The following is a 25,611-nucleotide window of genomic DNA, read 5'->3' on the forward strand; positions in this document are numbered from 1 at the left end:
CAACAGAACGTTGTTCGTCATTGCTATGGGGTGGGGGTGCCTGATCTGGTCTGGTCTAGGTGGGTGCTACATGTCTAAGTAACATCCACACCAATGAATGCCAGGTCCAAAAGTTTCACAGCAGAACACTGAACTGTCACAAGATGATCAAGGTTGTTCACTTCTCCTTTCAGTGGTCATAATGTTGTGGCTGATCGTTCTATTTCCTGCATTTTCACACATCCAGCCTCTTCTTCAGTGTGATAGTACTTAGTCTTTTCCTCTCTCTGATGCCACGTACATCCATTTTTAAAATAACTATTTGCTGCATTCAAACTAGCATCAAACTGCAGCGTTTCGTTCGTATACCACGTATCACAGGCCGAAATATTCAAACCGTATCATGTAGAGAATGCAACAAGCACTTGTTCCAAGTGATACAGTGATGAGGCTTTGTAAAAGATAATACCAATATCTCTGTGTGATACTAACACACTCTCAATACATAGATATGCACCATATGTCTTTAATGAAGTCTAGTGAATCTTTCATATAAGTATGTGCGACATGCTGGCATCAGACCATAACTTAATGGCCAATTATCTGCTGCGAGGTGAAGCATGTAGAGTCTGATGTTCCTTTGAAGTTGCCCTCTTAAAGTGCTTTCCCTCTGTTTGGTTCTCTCTTCATCCATTCTTCACAGTCCTGCAGCCCGGTACCATGAAAGTGTTTGATGGGAGCAGAAGCCAGGTTCAGACACACCGATTCTGTGATTCGCGTTGCATCGTGCGCGTACAGTATAGGGAAAAAAAACTTCACAGGTCTTCCCCACATTTGTAATCTCACACATGCACACGCAGCAAGATTTGAAAATAACGGCGCACCGCACGCTATAAGTGATTATTAAGATCGCTGCGGCAGAGACGGCGATGTGTTGCTTCACCACATTTTCACAGAGTGGATGAACGAAAACAGAGACTGTGGCGTGATAACTTGCTGCAATGTTAGTCATACTTTGGGATGAGAAAAAGAGGGAAAGCTAAAAGAGTGTGGATGAGAGAAAATGGGTGAGGACAGACATGGGGTGTGTATCATATATATATATATATATATATATATATATATATATATAAATAAACATGGACAATGCGTCTTAACTTCCTCTCATTGGCCAAACGGACGGTATTTTCCCAGGGATGTGGGCAGCACCTTTTTACGAGTTTGGAGCCAAAGTTTGATCAGTCCAGTCCGAGAGTAGAGCCACATTATCGTGTATTTTAGTGTTAGTTTAGTCATCCAGATTTTGCCTGGCTAACCTGCTACAGTAACACAAGCAGAACATAAAAGACATTGCCCATGTACGCTCTTCTAGCCATCATCGCTTTCTCTTTGAAAACTAAATTCCCCAAACGCCGCTACATCTGTGTTCACCCGACGCTCGCTATCGGCTCGGTGAATTTGATGGTAGTGAAAACCATAGACATAATTCATTCCCTAACCCTAGTAGTAGCCTGGACCCTCAAACACTCCTGTAAAGAAGTGAGGACCGGACAAAATGTCCTCGCTCTGAAGGTCTAAATCATCATCCTCAGTGTGGAATGAAAACATGAATTTCACAACGAGACACTCAACAGTTGCGGAAATACCATAATATTTCCATATGAAGGTTACACAGAATTCCCCAGAGTTGCCTTTATTCATCTCCATGATTACAGTACTTGGTTCATACAGACCTGGTCTCAATACCATCTCCTGAACCTCCTGAGTCCCATCTCTAATCAGCAACTATCCCCTATGGAAACTTTGAGCACAGTGTCCACTCCTCTGTTGATTAGAGATGGGACTGCTGCCAAATGAAAAAAATAAATAAATAAATAAATAAATAAAATCCATTCCTCGTCCACCCTATCTCTAAAAAAGCTATTTGCTAGAAAAGATGCAATCACATGTTCCTCCACAGATGTAATACAGTTTCACATGATAACTTTGACCGTGTGGGCCCATGGATTCAAACCCAGAACCTTTTGGCTGTGAGGCATCAGTGCTAAACCGAAAACATATGGTTTGGTTTTCCTTTGGGTGCAAATCATGCAAAACCTGAAGTCTGACAGATCTGCACCACCGTTAGGAATTTAAATCAAACGCCACCTACTCTAAAGAACATTGGTGGCATGGAGGGGGGTAGGGTTGCAAAACAACACATCCGAGTAGAGACGGCTTCAGCTAGAGGCGGAGGTGGCTGCAGTCATGTCACGGTGATCATGTTCCCTGTTCAGTCCTCCCACAGAGCTTTACCTTATCAACTTACCACAGCTGGTTTAAGTGCCGTTAGTTTGTCTGAACACCTCTTTATATGTAAAAATCACATGCTTCTCATCCAGGACTCACCTTGGACCACCAGGCGTCCTTGAGCGGTCCTACGGACACGGGTCCCCGGTTTGTTGGCGGCGCACACGTACACCCCTGAGTGCTGCACGCCGACATCCGAGATCATCAGGTTGCCTGTGCCGAGGACCTGGATTCCCTCCACCCCAATGGGACGGCCGTCTAATCAGGGGGGGAAAAGAAGAAGAAGAGTTCAGAAGGATGTGAAAGGAATTTATATAGGACCAGTGTGCACATGCTGTAATGCGTATGTTAGGAGGGGCGGTCGGCGGGTGTGTGTACTGCTGTAAAGATCAGAGCTAGAAAGAAACAGTAATTCAACATCATGAAAGTTTACAGCCTCAAGCTGACAGAGCCTGAGCTATTTCTGTCCCCCCAGTGATGCAGCTTTAACAGTGTGTGATTTTCAGGACTATAATGCGACGAGGCGGCCGGTGCAACATAGAGGAGGGTCAATGAGTTTGCAGCTACAGTAGCGACACAGCAGTTTTTTAACTCAGAGTTCGAGACGTCGTCAGTGAAAAGCTGTATTCTTTTTAGTTTTATGGTGAAGTGCAGCTTCTCTCTAACTTTAAGCAGAAACGTTTTTTTTTTTCTTTCTCAGCAGTTTCAGCCTCCACTCTTTCACCAGAAACTCCAACTGCAACTTCTAATCTCCTCACACAATCCATAGCTGCCTCCTCTCTGCTCTCGCTGCGCTTACATGATAAGCTCACACTTTCCCTGCGTCCCCTATCTGCAAGAGTCAACCCAGACAATGGTTCAGCCGGCCCTCTGATATTAGCTATGGGACCGAGGGGGCATTTTTTAATCCCATCTATGACCGCCATCTGCAGCCTTGCGCACCTGCACGGTTAAGATTTGACGTGTTAAAGGGGGCAGGGAGGGAGGGCCGCGAGATGGGCCCCGTGCTGGACTCACACAGAGAAAGGAGCTCCAGCACATATGGTCAAAAGTCAGCGGTGTATTTTATTTATTTTTTTTTTGGTTAACCTTTCATGTCTTTAACCATCAGAGGTGGGCAAAGCCTTCTCTGTTGGCCTAAACGTGGATGCATTAGAACTTTTATCAATCATATTTCAGCCGTCATGTGTTGCCGGAGTCAAAGAAATCTGCCTTCACAATTAAAACTGCAGGCGGCTGAAGTTTGAAACACCTTGTAATGACGCTGTTCCTTTAACCTTTCAAGTGCATATTCTTAGGCCTTCTCTGTGGCCTACGGTAGCGTCAGCGTTTTCGTGTCCTCTGATTAGACGGTCACGGAGCCACTCCGTTTAAGCCAAGCTAGCGGTTCATGTTCATCTGTTGTGAGATGCACACACAAATCGTCCCTGTTAACGTTTTGACAACTATTATTTGAACCCACGATGGCGGAAGGAGGACAGGCTATTGACTTGGTTGCAGATCTTCTTAGAAAGTAATTTTCACTGTGGACTTTGAAGGAAAAGCTGGACATTGTGAGAAAGGGCTGCCCAACCCTGGAGCTAGCTAGCCTGACTCAGGTGGCGAAAGGGTGTGTCTGCCACTTTCAGGTCAGCGACTATGAGCGCTACCCTTGACTGACAGGCTCAGAGGAGAACTCAAAATTTTTTCTTAAGTTCTAGCGAGTAAAATGAATTATATTTACATCTTTTATGTATATTTTTGTCATTGTATTGGGTCGACATTGATGCTTCTGCTGGATTTGACGTACGTGGCGCTGGTGCCCAGCGAGTTTCTTGCTTTAGTAATGGCATTCATCTCCCTATAAGATGCAACCACCTGTTTTATTGCGTAATCTTTATTGCGTATATGACGTTGATGGTTTCTACGGCAGTGGGTTCGTAATGATCGTGTTAATACGTGTTTTAAAGGGGAACTACTATTTTTTACAACCTGGACCTTATTTCTGGCATAAAATACGATCGTTTACTCACCCATATAACTTTTGTGTAATTGGTAGTCAGTCGGAAGATAATTTGATCTGCGTATATCCATATAGTGGGAGTGAGTGGGGCACCGAAACGCAACCTCTAAATAACGCATTATCTGCCGCGAAACTCGTTCATTTCACCAATATTTTGTTATGATACGCTAGTGCTATTCCCCGTTGAATCAGGAGTTACCTGTTGTCATCATCCGACAAGTTTCGCGGCAGATAATGCGTTATTTAGAGGCTGCGTTTCGGTGCCCCAGTCACTCCCACTATATGGATATAAGCAGATCTAATTATCTCCCGAACGACTCCAAATGACACCAAAGTTATATGGGTGAGTAAACTATGGTATTTTATCCCAGAAATAAGGTCCAGGTTGTAAAAAACAGTAGTTCCCCTTTAAGGTTGGAGAGCATTGAAGGCCTAGGTGGAAAATGAACAGCCCGCCACTGTTAACCATCAAGGCAAGTTTTAACTGTTTGCAAATCGAATAGTTGTTTGGATAATAGCATGCAGAAATACATCTGGTAACACCGATAACAGAGAAGACAATCCTGCTATAAGACAGCAAGAACAATTTAAAAGTCCCAACATCTTCCAACTCAATTCCAAACCCTCCATTATATTCGAAGTTAGATTAAATCTCAATTCTTCACAGTCTCTGTAATAAACAATACGTCATTTTAGGGTAATGAATTATGAAGACAGTATATGTGATTATTCACGACAGGTTATTGAGATCAGATAAATCACTCCAACTTCCCTGCCAAGTGGTTTTGTCCTGCCGCTGCCATTATGATGTGTTTTATTGCTGCATTTTTCTGAGGAGCGACAGCCACGTCTTTGTCTCAACAGAAGCGGGTTTTTGTTCGTTTCTTGCCCTTTTTCCACTATTTTTCTTATTGTCTCTCTCTCATGTGCTCCCCCCTCCCCTTTCCCCATCAGTTTCTCTCTGTCAGGCTCTAATTAACTTAGTGTCAGAGAAGAAAGAGCACAAGCTAGCGGGCCGCGGTGCCGTTCAATGAATAGCAGCAAACGAACTCTGGCATTAAGGAGTGACTGATGTGAAACTATCAGATTCATTATGCGGCTTATCCCGGCCTCTCCGCCGTAATCTAATACATACAAATCCCACCGTGTTAGCATTTCATTCCGGCAACATTGTGTAAGGTAATACCCCCAATCTGATTAGGCCCAACTGCTTGGGAGGGGCGGCAATTTACATTTGAAACGGCAAAACAGATTGGATAATAGGTAAAGAAAACAGACTGAAAAATCGGACTCGACAGACTTTGAGTGATTGTCACGGGGAAAAAAATAAAAAATTCACACAGAGGAAGGAGAAAACTAATCGTATCTGTCTCAGCACTTCGTAGCAATTACTCAGAGGCTCTCCAGAGCTTCCAAGGAGGTTGAACTTCATGAGGAGACGAAGCGTGGATTTATCAACACGGAGAGGAACATAATGTTTAGCCTTAAGGCCTGATGTCGGATCCCATTGACTCGTGTATACACGATAGATGTGCTGTATCAAATGTATTCTGCACACGCGCGTGCATTACACAACATAAAACTGAGTTGCTAAGAACACATAAAACACAGAGGGTTCACACTGTGGTCGCATCTAGGCTTCAGTGACACGTAATTCCTCAAAAACACACAAATTAAAAAAAAATTCAAATTACATACTGTATATGCGGCTTCTTATAGTTTTTCTCACCTAGTCTGCTCCAAGACACGATGGGTCGAGGGTATCCAGTGGCAACGCACTCCAAGATGGCGGTCTGGTGAACAGTGAGGGTTAGGTTTTCCGGACCGACCAGGATCATGGGCTCTTTGTAAACAGATGACTGAGAGCCTGGAAGAGAAAAAAAAAAAAAAGAAACGGGGAAGTCGGAGATGAGAGGGAGCATGATGGATGGCAACCTTTAATTGGATTTCTCTGGAGTGCATTAGCTCAATATGCTGTATCTCTAAGATCAGGTGGAGGGACAATAGGTTTGGGAAGTCTTCTTGGTTTATATGCCGCAGTAGATAGATAGATAGAAGACACAGGACGCAGTGATGGCATTTGAGCAGTGGAGAGAACAAATGTGTACGCTTAGCCTAAATAAAAGTCTCCTCATATAATGTAGATGTTACATTAGTTAAATATAACAACCTGAAACAGTCAGGAGTGCCTCAGCGCTATGTTTCACTCCGGCGCTGTTATGGGCCACACAGCAGAACTGTCCACTGTCCTCCTCGCGCACGCCCGTGATCTGCAGAACACCTGTGGGCAGAAGAGTGTACCTACAAGCGAAGGAGATAAAAAAAAAAAGGGGATGAGACTTGGTTTTCAAGAGAAAAACAAAATATCAGGCCATGCTGTCGTGTACAACCTCTCGTCCTTGGTGTCCACCGGACGGCTGTCTTTCTCCCAGCTGATGACGGGCTCCGGCAGACCGTGGATCTGGCACTGGAAGCGGGCCACGCCGGCCTCCTCGGCGTGCACAGACTCCGGCTGGACGTGGAAGTCTGCCATGGCTGTAGAGGGAGGGAGGGAGAGAGGAATATTAGGTCGCAACGTCGCTAAACGGCTACGCGGCGAGCCTGACTGCTCGAGGAGTGCTGCAGCAGATGGCGTAGCCCCCACGGATCGCAACATCACAGTCAGTGTGGGATTACAAGAAGACAGAGAGAGGCAAGCAACGGAGACGGACTATATCCGCAGATGCATGCTTGGAGGAGATTTCATTTTTGGATATCACAAAATTATTCTTTTTATTATTCTGCAGGTGTTTTCCTCCTAAATAAATTGTGGTGAAGTTACACTTTTGCAGGTGTTGGTGCAGAGATTCGTGCAGAGTACATTTCTTAGAAAGAAAACCGCTCTACAACTAACTATTGAACTGATTCTCTTAAAGTCTGAGTAATAATCCAGTCTTGATTCTAACTGCATACAGCCATTCTTCCCCCTACGGATCGGTATCAGGCTTCAGCCAAGCCTGATCTTTTATAGTTATTTACTTTAGGTCTGAGATAAACTAAAACCCCGTCCCTGTATTGTAAAAAAAAACAATCCTCTTCATTGGCTAGCGTCAAAGCTGCAGTAACTGCGGAAGAGGAGGAACCAAAATTATGTGACAAAACATTTCTGCTGTGTGGAAGAACTTTACTATGAAGAATGAAGTCAGTCAGACAGAAATTTGTAAATTATGCAAAGTGGATGTTTGGTGACCCTCAATGATTAGTCAATATGGTTTATTTTATTTAATGCTCAAAAAAGTCCAGGGAAGAAGAGTCTTTCTGTGTTTTGTTTGGTTTTAGGGAAAGAGCAAGAGTGGGATCACTACAACGCTCTCCTTACTAAAAGTTATGAGAAAGTGCTCCAGTGTCTGCATCTTCTTTAAGAGTACACTCTAATACACCCACGATGCTTACACGACCACCTTGATTCAACACACAAGCAAAAGAAAGACTGAATACGCCAAGTGCACTCAGGCAAAGGCTGCACCGAAACAAGAACAAACGCTGCGTTTAAAAGAAGAGAAAAGTTTCCTGGAGACGTCTAGAGAGGGTTAGGGAGTTAAACCAGAACACTTCTGGAGCAGAGGACACAGGTTTTCTGGAGCCAAGGTGCGAGCTACCCTCTCCACACTAGGTTAACTTTGACAGAAATGTTTACTGGACTGAATCCAGTTAACTCTAGGAGAAGACAAGGAAGAGAAGAAAAGACTTTATGAATCTCCAAGGGAGGACATTTAGTTTATTTAAGATCGGATTGAGATCTGTATCGCAGTGGCATATAAACTTGACCGTGTCATCCCTACTTCCCACATTACTTCCAAAGAGTTAGCTCCTGAAATAGCATCACCACCAAGAAACACATTTGAGGTTTTTAATAGCGCGTTTGCGTTTCACCACAAAACCCATTCAAAGACTCCGTCCCGTTCTGAGACACGTGTACATGCAGCGCTACGTAAACCGCAGCCATCGGTTCTGCAGAAGCAGATCTGAAGCAGATCATGTAAGGCACGGAGCAGGCGTATGGATTTCCTGCCATATGTTAACATTTAGTATGTAGGCCGGGCAGGTTTTTAAAAACACATGCTAATACAGACAACACACACACACACAGAGGGAGAGAGAGAGAGAGAGAGAGTGCTGATTAGAAAAACCAGCATCCATGTCCCTGCTGAGAGCGTTCTCCTGCTGCACCTTGCATCTCCTCTCGAGGAACAAAGACGGCGTCCAAGGTGGAGCCAGCGACAAACTCAATTAGAGAGAGAGGCCCTCTTCTTCAACATTCACTCCACCGTCTCCAACAGAAGTGCACTCATTTAAATGTCAGCCATAATTAACTCGGACGAACGAGGACTTATCCGAACACTGTCAGGATAACGGGAGGAACGAATCCCTTATTATTTCGTAACCTCCTTCCCTGACTCTGCGTTAATTACTTAGAGCGTGAGCGAGTAGTCAGCAGCATTAGTTAGGAGGCTTATTATTTACTTCCTGAGACATGCTCGGCTTGTCTCTGTGTGTTTGTGTTGCTCTGTTAGTTTACTTCTTCTTTACCGACTTGTCGACTGCGTCTGCATTAAACCTGACATGTTCATCTGCGTTCATTTTATACTACTGTAGAGAGTTGATTAAAAGATGTTGCACAGTTAATAATGTCTGCATTTCAAAGGTAAATAGTTTTTTATTTATAGTATATAGCACTTTTCAACCTATTGGTACTCGAAGCTCTTTACAATCACAGTCAGTTCAGACCTCACTTTCAGATCTGTCCTGAGCAATGTACGTGTGATCACACCTTTAGTTATTCTGTATTATTCTCCGTCCTGACGTTAGTTAGACCCAAACAAAAGCTCATATCATAACTTTCCGTATGCACCGTAATCTCTGGTAATGAAGGTAAATAAACTTAATAAACTTAACAGATTGATCCAGCTCCACTCCCACAGTGAACGCTACAGGAATTCATTCACACCCTACACAGTCCAGCTGTACAACAACTCACCTCTCTGTAACTCCACCTTATTATCTACATATATTCACTTCTGTCTCTGTCTGTCTATTTTATTTTATTTTAGATCTTTATTTATATATTTATTTTATTTTATTTTATTTTTTATTTTAATTAATTAATTTTATTTCATTTTTATTTATTTTATTATATTTTAGTTTTATTTATTTATTTTGTATTTATTTATTTATTTGTTTTTTAAATTATTTTATTACTTTTATTTTTTAACAATCTTCAACTATTTGTCTTTTTTTACTTGTGGTTCTCAAGAGCGTTTTTTATGTGCAAGTTACTATAGCTAATGTGACCAGTCTTGGTCTACATACATCCCAGCATGACCGCATCAATAATTAACACACAGTCTCACTCGTGTACTCATATTAAACACTTTAATCTGTAAATTCTTACTTAGATTTATTTACTTTTGCACAAACATCACTTACGGTGCCTTTTCCTTTTCATGCAGTCTCTAAAGCGACCCATTCAAAAGAGGTCTGATCTTTTGAATGCGATCTCAGTGCGACCTGGGGGGGCTACGTGATCGGCTCGACCAGATTGGATCTTGATGCGAGGTCTGATCAGGCCCAGTGACACATCTATCCATTCGTCGAGGACTGGGAGCAAGCGGGGGTTCAGCGTCTCGTTCAAGGACATTTGGGGACCGCTAACCCGCCGAGCTACCTGCTGAGCCACAGCCGCTTAGAAGCCAGTTAGATAAAAACCAAAGCCCAAACGTTAAAGTTAATGGACAAGAGAAGTGGCGACAGATAGATCCTTCATGTAGAGAGGCTGTACTTTACACCAGTGTCTGTAATGTAGTCTAAAACTGTGATTATTCCATTTCAGAGCTTGAACTTAGATCTCTGAATGGATATACGGAGCCCTAATGAAAACGAGGCCAGGCTAATTTAGCACACAGTGACGGTTTCTCTCTTCACGAGCCGCGACATCTCTGTGAGAAGAGGCGGCACATTGTGGCATGTGGTATTTTGTCTCAAATAAAAAGCCGCCTGCTCTTAGCCTGACAGTTTTTCTTTTTTTTTTTTTTCTCTGGCTCATATTATTTTTATTTTGCCCCTCCGCTACGAGGCCGCACTTAAACAGCTGTACATTTTACTGGTGTAATTCAGCCTAAGTGCCTATCTCAAGGGCCCAACTGCAATTTTTATTTTTTTTCCACCCGGGACTCACAACCTTCTACCCATAAAATGTTTTAGGACAACTTCGCCGCAAAGCATCGGCGGCTTTGATGTCAGGGAGATATTTCATCACGAAACCACCTTCACTGTGCCCGTCCATCTCTTTTCCTCTTCTCCCTTTTACCGCGCTGAAGTGAAAGCTCTTGAACATTTCAATTTTCTGAGGCTATAAAATAAAATGAAACCCACTACAAACTTGCCAGAAGTTATTATTGTATGTTTCAATCGAGAGTTGAATCATAAGAGCACGTTTGTGGGTTTCTCACTTCTGCTCTAGACAGTTTTGACAAAAGCAATGCTTTCTGACTTGGTCTGCTGTGAACAGGCTACGACTGGCTTCCTTAAAGGGGAATTACCTTTTTTTTTACAACCTGGACCTTATTTCTGGCATAAAATACGATCGTTTACTCACCCATATAACTTTGGTGTCATTTGGAGTCGTTCGGACGATATTTAGATCCGCGTTTATCCGTATAGTGGGAGTGACTGGGGCACCGAAACGCAGCCTCTAAATAACACATTATCTGCCGTGAAATTCGTTCATCGGATGATGATAACAGGTAACTCCAGACTCAACGGGGAATAGCGTGAAATGAACGAGTTTCGCGGCACATAATGCGTTATTTAGAGGCTGCGTTTCGGTGCCCCAGTCACTCCCACTATATGGATATAAGCGGATGTAAGTATCGTCCAAACAACACCAAAGTTATATGGGTGAGTAAACGATCGTATTTTATGCCAGAAATAAGGTCCAGGTTGTAAAAAATGGTATATTTCCCATCCAAGAGCGAATTATGCCTCTGCACGGGTGACATGGGTGGCGTAACCTACATACGTCGGTGCGAACCATTTATACTTCCTGCTTCACTTTCAACAATGGCGACTGAAGTTTCGCCGAACTTTCACCGAAGACGAGTCCTACAAATTTTTGTATCTCCGAACCTTCTCGGTCAGCCTTTTCTCGATGTGTTCCGTCTTTATTGATCCAAAACAATCAATTTGAAAATTGCGGAGATGGAGAAGCAGCTGGAAATACCAAGCGGACCAATCACGGCTCTTGTGGAAACCCTAGTGCCATAGCCAACAGGCACTTCCTCCTACCTGAAAGTGATGCAGAAGTATAAACCGTGCATATAGCACTGAATTAAATACCCTTTGGTCACTGATGTGATCAACTGTCTTTAGAATACAGTCCCAAATGAAGATACACCAATGCACGCACACTGCTGCATGCCCTGTCCACCGAGAACACAGGGGCACTCGAACGTTGGGGAACAAAGGGGGTTCAGTGCCTACGAGAGCTTTCTTGTGCATCTCTGCCAAGTAGTCATGGTGTCCGCTGATCTGGCTGTTGTGTGCGTCCGCTGACACAACCCCCTAACGGGCCCCACCCATAGCCCTCATGCATAAAACATGACTTCTCTAAGAGGCCCACACCCCTGAAACTAAAAAAAAAAAGCAACAAAAAAACTGAAACAATTTTAAAAACATCACAAGAGATCTGCATACGCGGTTAAATGCATGCAGCAGAGAAACTTGTTAACCGCCACCAGCTACATGCACACGCGGCGCATATTAACAAACGCAAAGAGCTGCTTCGACAGAAACCCACGACTATATCGATCCCACTCCGTGCTGTAAGAGAGAGAAGGACAAGCACGAGGCAATGAGGCGCTCTCACTTACCCCCCACTCACACCCCACCACCACCCAACGAATGCCCGGGCCGCTACAGACCTGCGCTTCCATTGTTTTTCGCTCATGCTTTGCTAAGTGTTGACAGACACTCACACATGATTAAAGACTGTCCACTGCCAGCGTGACACTGCTGGCTTAAATGGAGCAGGTCTAATTACTGCAATAGGGGCAGAGAATGGCCGGGGTGCACGCTAAAAAGAAATCCATACAGGAGCGCGCGGGGGAGCAGAATGCCCGTTGAACATATGGTTGACAGTTCCTCGGTGACAACCGCAAAAGGAGAATGATTGAGGGAGTAATATGAGGGAAGGTCGGAGACGGTGGAAGCGCTGTGATTTAAACAAGATGCTAAGCTGTAAATTAGATCTTGTCCAAAGCGATTGGCACCGTCCCGTTCTTCGTTGGCGTGAAGCAGAACACGGAAATCGGTTTGAAAAGGCCGAAGTTTGAATTGCTTAGCCTGGAATCTGGAAAAACCACAAAGGATGAAATATGAACGCAAGCGCAGATATACTATTACCAGTTATTGGATTTGAGGGCCAATAACAAGCTGGAAGGGCAGCCGATATTGATGAGTATCTCCATCACTCAGTTCCCCACCACAAGTCATGTACATCGCATTTTTAATGGATTTACGGGCGCCTCCGTGCGAGCGAGTCACATTTATCTAATGAAGGAATGTAGATTAAATGGTGATTATCTGAATAACCCATCGGTGAATTGCTTTTTCGTCTAATGGCCCAAAGTAATGATCCATTCTCTTTATTACTTTCGCACAAATACTCAACAGACAATAATTAACACGGTGATTAAAAAGACCAAACTGTTGCAGTTCCCGCGACAACTCCCACTGCGCTGACCGGATCAGCCAATAGCAATTTTTTTTATTTTCTTTACAGACCTGTGTTCACATGTGGATGCCCGCCACCCCCGTCGCCCCCCCCTCGCCCACCCCGACCCCCCACCACGCTGTTGGATGATTCATTGCTATGACAGAGGTAATGATGCCAGCAGAGGGACAGACTTCCTGCAGCACCGTTCAAACCTGCAGCTATGGCGTAAAGCTTCAGTGAACCCTCGTGTTATAATGTCAAAGCCCCCCCCAAACCCTCCACTTCCCTTCCTTTCCCTTCCCTTCGCCTCCACCTACACCCCCCCCCCCCCCTTCGCCAAGCCCTCCATCGTACATTTCCACCGTTTGCTCAGCTCTTCATCGCACCCCACCCCCAGGAGTCCTCTCAAGCCTGTGACATCATTAAGCACATGTTGTTCAAGCAGCGGTGATGACTGCCGCGCCCACCGCCCCCCCTCCCACCACCCCCGCCCCCCCACCTCGGTAAACCAGTAAAATAGAGATGAGTCCCATAAATAATGGAGATGGTGTACGGTGCTATTCCAGCGTGGAGAGCCCGCACTTCAACAGCCTTTAAATAGGCATCCCTGAAATAGCAGACCCGGTGCCGGGACCCTGGAGATGGCATTTTAATGCAGATGTGATATTTTATTGGCTCCCTGCCCCGCTAGCCCCCACCCTTCCACCACCACCACCACCACCACCAGCATCTCCTCCTCCTCCTCCTCCTCCCCGAACCCTGCACCCAGGCTCGGGCACTGCCGTGATCAATCTGCCGGCTTGCGGTGCCTGATGCTCATCGCCCATGAAAGAGAAGGGGTACGCAGTGCACGGGCTGCTCCGTCTTCTCCTGACACCCATTCCCCTCGGTTAATGCTTTGTCACAGCGACACCTTTACCATGTCTTGACCCCCGCGTGAGCAAAAAGCGTCGGCCGAGCTGCCACCTGAGCTCGAGTGGCAGGTGTGCACATTAGCATGAAGACAGTAAGGCTCGGGAAACAAAGACAGGTATCATTTATATGGACGGCCCTTCAGCCAGGAGAGATGGAATCAGATTTAGAGGAGAAGGTGGGGCCTTGCAAATTCACATCTTAGAGTCACAGTGGTGCTAGAAGAAGAAACAACACCGTAGCCATGAACGACTCAAAACTACACCGGTCAGCCACAATATTAAAACCACTGACAGGAGAAATTAATAACATTGACCATCTAGTGACAATTCAGTGTTCTGCTGGGAAACTTTTGGACCTGGCATTCATTGGTGTTGATGTTACTTATGTAGCACCCACCTAGACCAGACCAGGCACCCCCACCCCATAGCAATGACACTCCTTGATGGCAGCAGCCATCCCCAGCAGGATGCAGCCTGACACAGACACACACACAAAAACACTTTAGGAACAACTAAAAAAAAAAACATGAAGAACAGCACAAGGTGTTGACCTAGCCTCCAAATTCACTAGATCCCAAACTGATCAAGTATCTGCGGGATGATCCACAGAGGCCCCTCCCCTCAAAGGCCCCCCACTAACAACATTCTGTTGCCAGACACCACAGGACACCCTCAGAAGGCCCACGTCCATTCTCTGATGAGTCACAACTGTTTTGGAGACCTACACAGTATTAGGAAGGTGGTCATAATGTTATGCCTGATCAGTGTACAATTGCAAAAAACCCCAAAAAAAATTTAAACTCCAGTTTGTTTTGGAGCTGCCATCATGAGCGACTGCAGTCGTCTGGTTTTAGTTGTGTTTGGATTTTATTCCAGTGTGCACACATGTTTTTGTTTTTGTCATCAAATTTAAATGACGAATAAATACAAAGCGTCGCTGCTCCCTCCTCCTCCTCCTCCTACAGAGACCCCTTGATAGGAGCCATCCATCTTTATGTATTTAACTTAGCGCGCACCAGCTCCACGCTATTGATTAACACAACGGACTGCCGACAGTCACGCCGCTGGACGGACTAATGCAAACAAGCCTGCAATGCAAGCAGGGAAAAAAACAGTTATATTATTGTCAACAGCATTTTTATTTATTTTTTTATTGGGGTGGGGGTGCCTGGTCTGGTCTAGGTGGGTGCTACATGTCTAAGTAACATCCACATGAATGAATGCCAGGTCCAGAAGTTTCCCAGCAGAACACTGAATTGTCACAAGATGTTATTCACTGATCCTGGTCATAATGTTGTGGCTGATTTGATCTATCTGATCGTGGTTTAAATAATTCCTGCTTTTGTCAGATGAATTCATCCGTATAACATTAAATAATAGTGTTTTATTGTCGGCCATCATGGCTGATAAACACGCTGCATAATTCCCCAGTACTGTGTAAATGCAGATTTCTCGTAGAAGCAAAGATGTTGAATAGACGACAGCTTTCCTTGGCACAAAGACAGCATGATGGGAAAGGCACATCGCTCACTGTCTAGTTGTTTTTCACCCACCCACCGCCCCTCCACCCCCCCACCTAACCACCCTCTCAACCCCAGAGACAAAGCCGGGGGCCTCCCCTGGTGCCCTGCGCTGTGCCTGTGCCTCTGCCACACCCCTTACCACCTTAAGCCCCCTCCACCACACACCACACCCCCCTCGTTCCTCCGGCCTCCGCTCCACCCACTATAGCACCCCACACACACACACACCCAACACTCCCACCCAAATCTCCACACTTTAGCCTCCTCTACTCACTTCAGCACGCAGGCCCTAATTAAAGAGAGACCCATTAAAGCACAACAGATGCTGAAAATTAAGGGATTATTCAAATGATTCCCAGTCACGGCTTGGGTGAGATTAGCGACGAGCAAAGAGAGAAAAGCGAGAGAAAAAGAGGTAGGGGTGGTGGGGGGTGGTGGGGGTACAAACGAGAGAGGAGTGCTAAAATAACAAGACAAACCGCTGACATGAGAAGCAGAACTGATTTGAAATTAACTGCCAGTGTTTCTCGTTTTTCTTTGCTTTCAACTTTGTTTTTTTGTTGTTTTTTAAATGAAATAAATGAACGAGTGATAGATAAGGATTACAGACCCAGAAGCAATCAGAGGAGGGATTTGATGTGTGAGAACAAGCCTAAAAGTTGACAGTGGTGACAGTCTGAGCGACGGCTTCAACAGGCTGGAGTACATTTTGTGTTTCCCTCAAAACCAGAGTGTTTACATTTAATCCCTTCAACATGCAGGATTATAATTTATGCTCACACGTCCTGTCTCAGCTCCATCTAAGGTCCCAGACGGGATTCAACACAGAGTGTCTCAGCAAGGGCCAAAAGCGACCCTCCGACCGGACAGTGAATTTACAAAGTGCGAAAATTACACAGAAGACTTTACGTTGAGTTTTTCAGTAAAAGTAACTGCTGTTCCTAATTTGTCCTCTAGGGGTTGCGCTGTTTTCGTAAGAGTTGCGAACATAACACGACACAGGGAGCCAGAACTAACCAGCAGGTGGCAGCAATGCGCCGAAATTACACTTATTTTTCCTTAAGTATTTATACAATATTGGTGGTTAGCACTGATGCCTCACAGCAAGAAGGTTCTGGGTTCTAATCCATCATGGGCCGACTGGTTCCTTTCCATGTGGAGTTTGCATGTTCTCCCTGTGTCTGTGTGGGTTCTCTCCAGGTTCTCCAGCTTCCTCCCACCGTCCAAAGACATGCTGGTTAGGTTCATCGGTGATTCTAAATTGGCCGTAGGTGTGAGTGTCTCTCTGTGTTAGCCCTGTGACAGACTGGAGACCTGTCCAGGACGTACCTCGCCTCTCGCCCTATGACACCTGGGATAGGATCCAGCCCCTCCTTGACCCTCCAAAGGACAAGCAGTTACAGAAGATGAACGAACGAATGAATTTCTGGTTGTTCATTAAATGTTAATATTTTCATAATGTTCTTTTTTGCTCTAAAACAAATGGAAAATCTGGAGTTTTTATTATTATGTTACTGATCCAGCCCTCTTCAGATCAAATTGGGCTGTGTGTGGCCCCCAAACTATAATATCCACGTTTTCCTCCAAGCCAAATCCGAACCTTCCCTGACTCAATGCAAAACAAATGTCTAATAATAGCACGTTGCTTAAAATATACACACGGAACAGCAACGCCGCAGCTTTCTCACGTTGTCTCATAAATTGACTTAATTAAACAGAACCAGCTCACAACCGACCGCAGGGCCACAGGAGAATCAAACAAAAACAGGACAATTAAAGATTCACTTTCTTTCAGCTTGAAATTAAAGTCAATTAGCGAGACTTTATAGGCTCATTAGAGTTTAACGGCCTCGTCTGACGGCCCGTGAAAAATGTGGAAACATGAATTTGGATCACAGTTAACTGTGTTTGGCTCATCCTGTTATTTGGCCAGATGTTAAATGTTGGGTAAAAGGTTGTGTTGTCGACACAGTCGGTGTTTAAGAGGTTTATCGTCCTGATCTCTCAAAGGGTTAATGCAGAACAGAGACCTGTCCCCTCTGTCCTCCCTTCGCGTGTCTGTTCAGTTTGGCCTCTCGAGTGTTCGTCATCTTTCCGGGTCTTCGCGGTGGCGTGCTCGGTTCAGAGTGGGCGCCGTCACGCCCCCACTGTGTCATAATTGGGCGGATGACATGTGGGGCGGAGGCGTGAGGGACGGTTCCTTCACACCAATAATGTCGCCGAGTTTTAGTGTTTCGCACGTCACACCTGGAGGAATCTCATGTTGTCTATGCTCTTCTACTCTCGACTTAAGTATCTACACCGATCAGCCACAACATTATGACCACTGACAGGAGAAGTGAATAACATCGACCATCTTGTGACAATTCAACGTTCTGATGGGAAACTTTTAGACCTGGAATTCATTCATGTGGATGTTAGTTAGACATGTAGCACCCACCTAGACCAGACCAGGCACCCCCACCCCATAGCAATGACACTCCTTGATGGCAGCAGCCATCCCCAGCAGGATGCAGCCTGACACAGACACACACAGAAAAAACAACATGAAGAACAGCACAAGGTGTTGACCTGGCCTCCAAATTCACTAGATCCCAAACTGATCAAGTATCTGTGGGATGATCCACAGAGGCCCCTCCCCTCAAAGCCCCTCCCAACTAACAACATTCTGTTGCCATTCTCTGATGAGTCACCACAAGGGAGACCTACACAATATTAGGATGGTGGTCATAATGTTATGCCTGACCGGTGTATGTGGTTTTAAAATAATGTTGTGAAGTAAATAGCATTTGAGGATTCAGACCTCCTCAACTAGATTGATTTTGTTGGTGCATGTTGTAGAGTATTTTTTTTACACATTTGTATTTTACTCTTTTAAAAGCACTGCTGCCATGGGTACTTCGCAATTCAGTTGCATCATGAACACATTCTGTTCTGTTCTATTTATATTTTCTACTGCTCCCTTATTAAGTTTATTAAATTACGTGTGATTAAGTCCAGTTCTCTCGTCAAATGAGGCGGTTTTCTACTAACTACCTAATTATGTTCTTTATGAAACACTAAATAAAGTCACCGGAGTTCTGTTCAGATGTGAAGTTAACTTCTTCTGGTTCTTCTGATAACCTTTAGCTCAGAATATATAGTTCAGAAAACTATAAGAAAAGATTTTTTTTTAGACAAACGTTATTCATGTTATTCAGCAACTGAGCCACTGCGACCCGAGCCATTTCCCTCGTGGATCAATAAAGTCTATCTAAGTCTTATCGTAGAGGCAAAGTGGGTCAGGATTGGGTCTCTCTCTCTTATTTCTTACCTTTTCTTTAACTTGCCAGGCTGCCATAAGTAAATCTTTCAAGTTAATGAAATCCTTTTCTGTTTGAGCGTTTCAGGGAGGAATAAGCTCCTCGAATTATTTTAGCCGTAGAGGGAGATTTTCACCCAATTTACTCTCACGTGCACGTTTCTTTTTGTTCAGTTTTCAAACCCATTATTCCCCAAGCCATCATCCTGCTGATAGTGATGCACATGAAATAAAAAAAAAACAATAATCTGTTGACACTCTTTTTCACACCTGATAGTTGTTGACAAGCGGCTACGCCTTCTCAGTGCCATTCCCTACTTGCCCAGAGGCCACATTATCTAATTAATATCTCCAACACCTCAGCATACAACAGCCCGCTTTAGAATTTAAATGAGACGCCTCGTCCATCATCCTACTGCTATGTAAGAGCTCGCATGAATTATGTGCTGCCGTTCATTCATCCACTCGGCCCATTCACTGTACGCTCCCTGCACAAAAGCAAAAGTCCTGCAGCGCTTAATCCCTTGTCTTGTCTTGTCTTTGCGAGTTTGAAATATATTTTTAAACGTTAAGAGACATCTGGGGTTAAATAACATTTATATTCAAATGGAAATGCCATTAAATTCTTCTTTGAACGGTGCACGCCTCTTGTTTTGTGAAGCCAGGAATAAGCGAGGCCCGGCAGACAGCGGAGGCTCTGAATAACAACCTGGATGGACATTTGGCATCACAATTCTCCTCAGTGTAACACTCATTACTTCCCCCTCATTAGAGGACAACTGTTGGACGGGGAGGCCATTCTGAGGACGCCGGGATGAATCTCTCCTCTTTTCTTCGCCGTTTCTTGATCGCACATCGCCGGGCGGAAAGAACACGAGTCTCGCAAAAAAAAATTCTGAGATTAATACACCTTGACGCGTTTGTGAGGTTCTCTGAGAGAACAGTGACTTTGAAGGGTCGGTGCTGGGAGTGGGAGGGGGGTTGGTCTGAACCCGGGGTTAGATGGATGACCCCACATCTGGCACTCCCACGGGAAATCTGAAAGACGCAGGGCGGGACCGTCCCATGCGCTCCACTGCATCTCACAGCACCCTGAAAAACGGGGGTCCCCAAATGACTGAAACGGCTGCGTAAATCTCACCCCTCCATCACTCCATCCCACCCACCCACACAAGAAGAGGAGCCCGTGGTGGTTGGAAGAAGGGGGGGCGGGCGGGCTCAGTGGGGTGGTTCCCACTGGACATTTATCTGTCTCGCTGCTGTCCTTGCTGGTTTGCAAATCCTCACATCACAGCTTGCAAATTTGCAATCCTATCAAATATTTACACAAACAAATCCATCATCAGAGCGACAACTGCACCTATAAAATCATGAGCAGTCTATTTCATTTAAATTCTAGCAGTGTCCGGTGTGCCTCCCTCCTATTTTTCAAAATCATCGATTGCACTAAACATTAAATATGAAATTTGAGCCTATATTAAAGATATAGATTCGTGTTTATAACAGAGTCACTAAGGTTTTCTTTGTTTTTATTGTATATTCTGTGTTGACACATCGCCCACTAACTGCCTTTTCCTACAAATATACACACACAAGAGAACAAAACCTCCCCGTGCAAGAACAAACCAGCCTCAAGATTGATTGCAGCACTTTATGGTCCAAATTAATTGAATAAAATGTGTTTTTACCTACAGTGTACTGTAATGGAGGCGGCCCTTTATTTACCCGTTGCCATGGTGATTAGTAGTATCGGAGAGGGACCACACATTTAGAGCTGATTGAATTAAAGAGGTGTACACACCGGGAGGAGACGAGCAGCGACGCGGAGGCAAGAAACTATGAAGAAGGTACAAAAAATATATAAATAAATAAAATGACGTGAAGAGGGGAAAGTTGGATCGACACATGACGTTATTTTCTTTTCAGATAGGGAGCGGTGAACGGCCTGGACCGTCCACTGGGGACCAGCAGTCTGCTACGAAACAACAACAGCAACAGCAGCAACAGGACAAAGCGCTTCACATGTGAACAGGGCTTTAGTCTCGTCGGCTGTTCTTCAACCAAAAACCTTCTGGTCAAGCTCAGACTTTGCTAAACCAATGTTCGAAGTTAAATCTAAAGTACATATTATTTTCCTCATATTCTACAGAGCACTGCTGACAAGGAAAAGGTACAAAGAGACGTTGGGTGTCTGTAAAGAAATTAAATGATAAATGCTAGCTAAAACATGCATAAGGCTAGGTTACATCGTAAGTTGTTTGTCCATAAAATAGCACGTCCCAACAGCCTTAGTATTTCTGTAGATGAACTCAACAGGCTGCTGCTATTTGTCGCTAAATCCAGTATTTCGCGTTACCACTGTAATTTAAACACAGACTGATAAAAAATGCATGCGTAGATATTTCATATAATGTATAAATTGTTTGTTATAGTTGAGATAGCATCATAATTATGTGCTTTTCTTCTCTTTCAAGGTTTCTTCCTGTTGAAAGGCTTTTTTTTTCTTGCCACCGTCCCCTTAGTGCTTGCTCCGGGGGTCGCAGGCCGGGTTTTGTCACAGCCTAAGCAGCAAAGCAGAAGCCTCAGACACATCCTGTACGTAGCCAATTTCCATATGTGACACGTGTGTCTTCAAATCTTCATTTCGGTCCCGTTTGCGGGCGCAGTGAATGGAGATAGAGATCTCTCCTCTGCAAATGGCGCACGTCTTCGCTTATCCGTTTTGTGCAGATTTTCCCATTTTAGATTTCTTCCTTTTCTCTCATGCTGCCACAAGACCATAAATAAGAAGGGGCGATGAAAGCATTTCCATTATTTTACAAGAACCAGCATTAGCGTAGCCCTAATGGCCGTAATTTCCCACCCACCTGATACATTTACCTCACTGCACGTGTGAATGGTGGATGGGAATATGCAGAAATACGCAAACATGAGTGCATATGTTCCAAATACATGTAACATATTGTAAAGGAGATAAATCAATGTGGTGTGCACAGGTTATCCATTAAAGACATTAAGTTGGAGTGTTTGTGGCAGGGCGGGGTGGGGGTGGGGGCTCATTCGTTTCTGAGAAATGATCCGCTTCACTCGGATGCCAGCCCCGGGACTCTCTGTCACCGTTGCTCCCGGCTTTAAAAAAAAAAAGCACGTGGACGCTCTTATTCACGCATGACGGCTGATGTGCGGAAAAAGGTGAACAGGCATGCACGCACTTACTGACATGCACAGAAATTAAGTTTCTCCCTCTCCCGTACCCTGCCGTCCCCCCCTCCTTCCTTTCGCCTGTTCACGCACACACATGCGATCACTCACGCCCGTCCCTGCTCCGTCAGCTCAACTGACAGCAGTAATGAGTTTCTTCTCTGCGTAAGCCAACTGGCACCCACTCAGGGGAATTTTTCAGGCTGAATTGCGGCCATTAATCACAATCCCGGGCAACGCCAGTGCCATCACGTGTGTGGCAAACAGAGATGCATTGGGGAGGGACGGAGGGAGGGAGGGGCCATGCTACAACACGGCACAGCAAAAGGAGGAGAGGAATGACGGGGACGGAATGAGGGAAAAATATATATATAATGAAGCCGGCTTTATTAGACGCTTCTTCTTGTTGAGGGAAAGTTTAGGCCTCGGCTCGATCTGGGTTTAATGGAGGATAAATCGACACGAGGTAGCAAAAGATCAGATGCTTAATTACAGCGAGGAAGAGATGCCGCAACATCAGTCATGACTAACAAGGTACCTACGTGGGTGAAGTGTCTGCCAACCAAAGCGTGCCTTGAGGAACTTGTAAAGACACACATGTAAAAAGACGTGTGTTGCGTAACATGCGGCGTATAAATATGGAATAATTATATAACCGCCGAAGAAGTGACAGCCACCCCTCTGAGAGTATGGAGCGTTTAAGATAATGACCAGGGAAGTGGCAGCTGTTAACGCATGGGAAACCACCGTCACCTCATACGTGGCCGTGTCAAGACATCGTCAGCGACACATCCTCTTGTTGAGACAGCTGGAAACTCACAGTCTGCCTCCTATTCTTTTCTTTTTCCTTTTACCACCAGACCTCCTCCGTCCCTTTCATTCACACTGCCAGCTGACTGCGGTCACCAGGGATATTGCTGCCCTTTGCTCGCCGGAGATACCCAGCCCCCCTTCCCTCTCCCTCTCCCTCCCCCTCCCCCTCCCCCACCGCCCCGACCGACCTCAACACTCGCCTCCAAACCGGCTAATCCCGATGAATTAATTGTAATATGCAGTCAGTAACCACCACCACTGCCGCCCCTTCCCTCTTCTCTCCAGCTCCTTTTGTACAAACACGTGACTCCCCCTTGCCACGACCACAGCACGGTGTCTACCTCACACCCCCCCTCCCAAAAAAACGGCAAGAACAATAAAAAACACAGAAGAAGACGAGCATGGGGAGAAGACAAGGAAAGGCAAGTGCAAGGCCTGTCATAACCACTTAGTGTTACAAGACAGTGGGTGAGAAATGAAAGCCCTTTGTCTCTGCTGCTACCTATAGCGCGTGCAAACAAAGACCACGCAGATACTAGGTTCAATGCCGTATCTGTTCCATCAGATAATGAAATACCGTTTTCAGGGTTTGGGTAAACAAAGAGCGGCTCTGGATTTACATAAATTGAGAGACATTTTTTATTTATTTTTTCTCTCTCAAGAAGGTTGGGAATAATGAAACAAAGGGCCTTTACTGTAAATCAAATTCCTGTCAGTCAATCAGGATTACCACGCTGTTAATACTAGATTACGCGCAAATCGCTAATTGTGCCTCCGAGCGACTCAGAGCAATGATTGCCGGGACTTTTTTTTCCGACAGTTTTGGTGAAACGGTGTGCACCTCAGGGCTACACCTCAGGGCTGCAAGACACGTTTATTTCTGACTCATTTGCACACTGGTGGTTTAGAACTGCTGCCTCACGGCAAGAAGGTTCTGGGTTTGAATCCATCATGGTCCCTTTCTGTGAGGAGTTTGCATGTTCTCCAGCTTCCTCCCACCGTCCAAAGATATGCTCGTTAGGTTCATTGGTGAATCTAAATTGGCCGTAGGTGTGAGTGTGAATGTGTGATGGACTGGCGACCTGTCCAGGGTGTACCCCACCTTGCGCCCAATCACAGCTGGGATAGGCTCCAGCCCCCCAGCGACCCTCCAGAACCAAGAGGTTACAGAAAAGGAACCAGGGAATATATATTCTGCTTTTTTTTTTACCAAATTAATTAATATCTCTTGCCAGATTTATCACTTTTCAAGCATATAACTGTGGAGATAGCCTGCACAAGTGTTCACTGCACGTCCACTCCCGACCCCTGTGAGCAACCTGTGGCGGCGAAACTCTCCGACTGTCCTGCCCTCATCTCATCCATTCCTTCGAGTGGATGGGAGGGGCACTACCATAAGCTGTCAGACATAAGCACATATCACCGGCTCGTACAACGCGCCATCAGCCAGCTAACCCTCTAAAGCTGTCTTCCCACTAACAAATAATGCCCATGCCGGAAAATGGAGAGGGCCATTACACTCCCAGTATCATGTTTCATCTTTTCAAGCTGGGGCAATGAAATGCTCCGCCTTACGACTCACTAACGCGTGACATGAAACGTGAAAAAAAAAAACACCTGAGGAGTCTAAAATATAAAAATGATTAAAACTGCAGTTGGAAGCTGAGTACAGATTATTTACGATATAAAATAAACATCTCATCTTCTCAGTGCCACTGAAAGAAGGATAAAAAGAGGGATTCCTAAAGTTCCTGACTTAAATGTTTCAGTGGTTGCTTTTTATTTATAACCTTTATTTAACCAGATAAAAAACCCATTGAGATCAAGACCTCTTTCACAAGGGTGACCTGGCCAAGAAAGGCAGCAGCACACGTCATGGTAATCAGGACAGACAAACAACAATAACAAACAACCAGTAAAAGATGAAACATGAAAATATAAAAAATTTAAGATGCGAGAAATAAAGTGCAGAGGTTGTAGGTACAGTAAAAGTTAAGAACATAGGCACTGTTCGAACGATTTCCATTGAAGTTTTTTTAAAATAGAGCGGAAAGCTTCCAGTGAAACAAGTTCTGACATTTTCAGTTCAGATTGGAGGGCATTCCAAGCAGAGGGGGCAGAGAAGCTGAATGCTTTTTTACCCATTTCAGTTCGAACACGAGGAACAGTAAGATGCAGAATGTCATTCGATCTCAGGGCATAACGGCTTTTAGTTCTCTGAAGAAAAGTGCATAAATACATGGGAACCAAGCCAAGAAGAGCCTTATAAACTAAAGTCAACCAGTGTGTATAGCGTCTTATGTCCAGGGAAGGCATGCCAGCTTTTGCATACAGTTCACAGTGGTGGGTGAGGCGGCTACAACCAGTGATAAACCTCAGAGCACAGTGATAGACAGGAGTCAAGGACTGAAGGCAGCTGGTTGAAGCTGACATATACACAAGATCTCCATAATCAAGCACAGGCAAGAAAGTAGCTGACATCAGAAACTTCCGAGCTCTAAGGGAAAAACATGATTTGTTTCTGTAATAGAAACCAAGCTTCACCCGTAATTTGGAGATCAAATTTTTAACATGCAACTTGAATGAAAGCTCCTCATCAATAATGAGTCCCAGGTACTTATAGCTGGTAACCAGCTCTAGAGTTTCACCCCGGACAGTTCTGATTTTGGGGGTATTCTCCAAGGGAACAGATGACATTGAGAAAATCATTAGTTTGGATTTATCAGCATTTAAAACCAGCTTCAATTTCTCCAAACAAATCTGCACTTCATCAAAGGCGGACTGCAAAAATTCAAATGCCTGAGCAATCGAGTGTGAGCAGCAGTAAATTACAGTGT

The 25,611-nt window shown here is 44.8% G+C and overlaps 1 protein-coding gene across 1 annotated transcript in view; it reads right to left on the reverse strand.

Moving 5' to 3' along the window:
• The window catches only part of igdcc3 (immunoglobulin superfamily, DCC subclass, member 3), a gene marked incomplete at both ends in the record, with an annotated part of 69,520 nt that overhangs the window by 19,304 nt on the left and 24,605 nt on the right, over window positions 1-25,611 (reverse strand). Inside the window, 4 exons of the mRNA XM_084541958.1 lie at window positions 2,368-2,526; window positions 6,000-6,137; window positions 6,441-6,571; window positions 6,661-6,805. Coding sequence (XP_084398084.1) covers window positions 2,368-2,526; window positions 6,000-6,137; window positions 6,441-6,571; window positions 6,661-6,805 — 573 coding nt within the window. The remainder of the gene's footprint in view (window positions 1-2,367; window positions 2,527-5,999; window positions 6,138-6,440; window positions 6,572-6,660; window positions 6,806-25,611) is intronic.

The sequence above is a fragment of the Chelon labrosus genome (genome assembly GCF_963514085.1).
Source record: "Chelon labrosus genome assembly, chromosome: 3".
Lineage (NCBI taxonomy): Eukaryota > Metazoa > Chordata > Actinopteri > Mugiliformes > Mugilidae > Chelon > Chelon labrosus.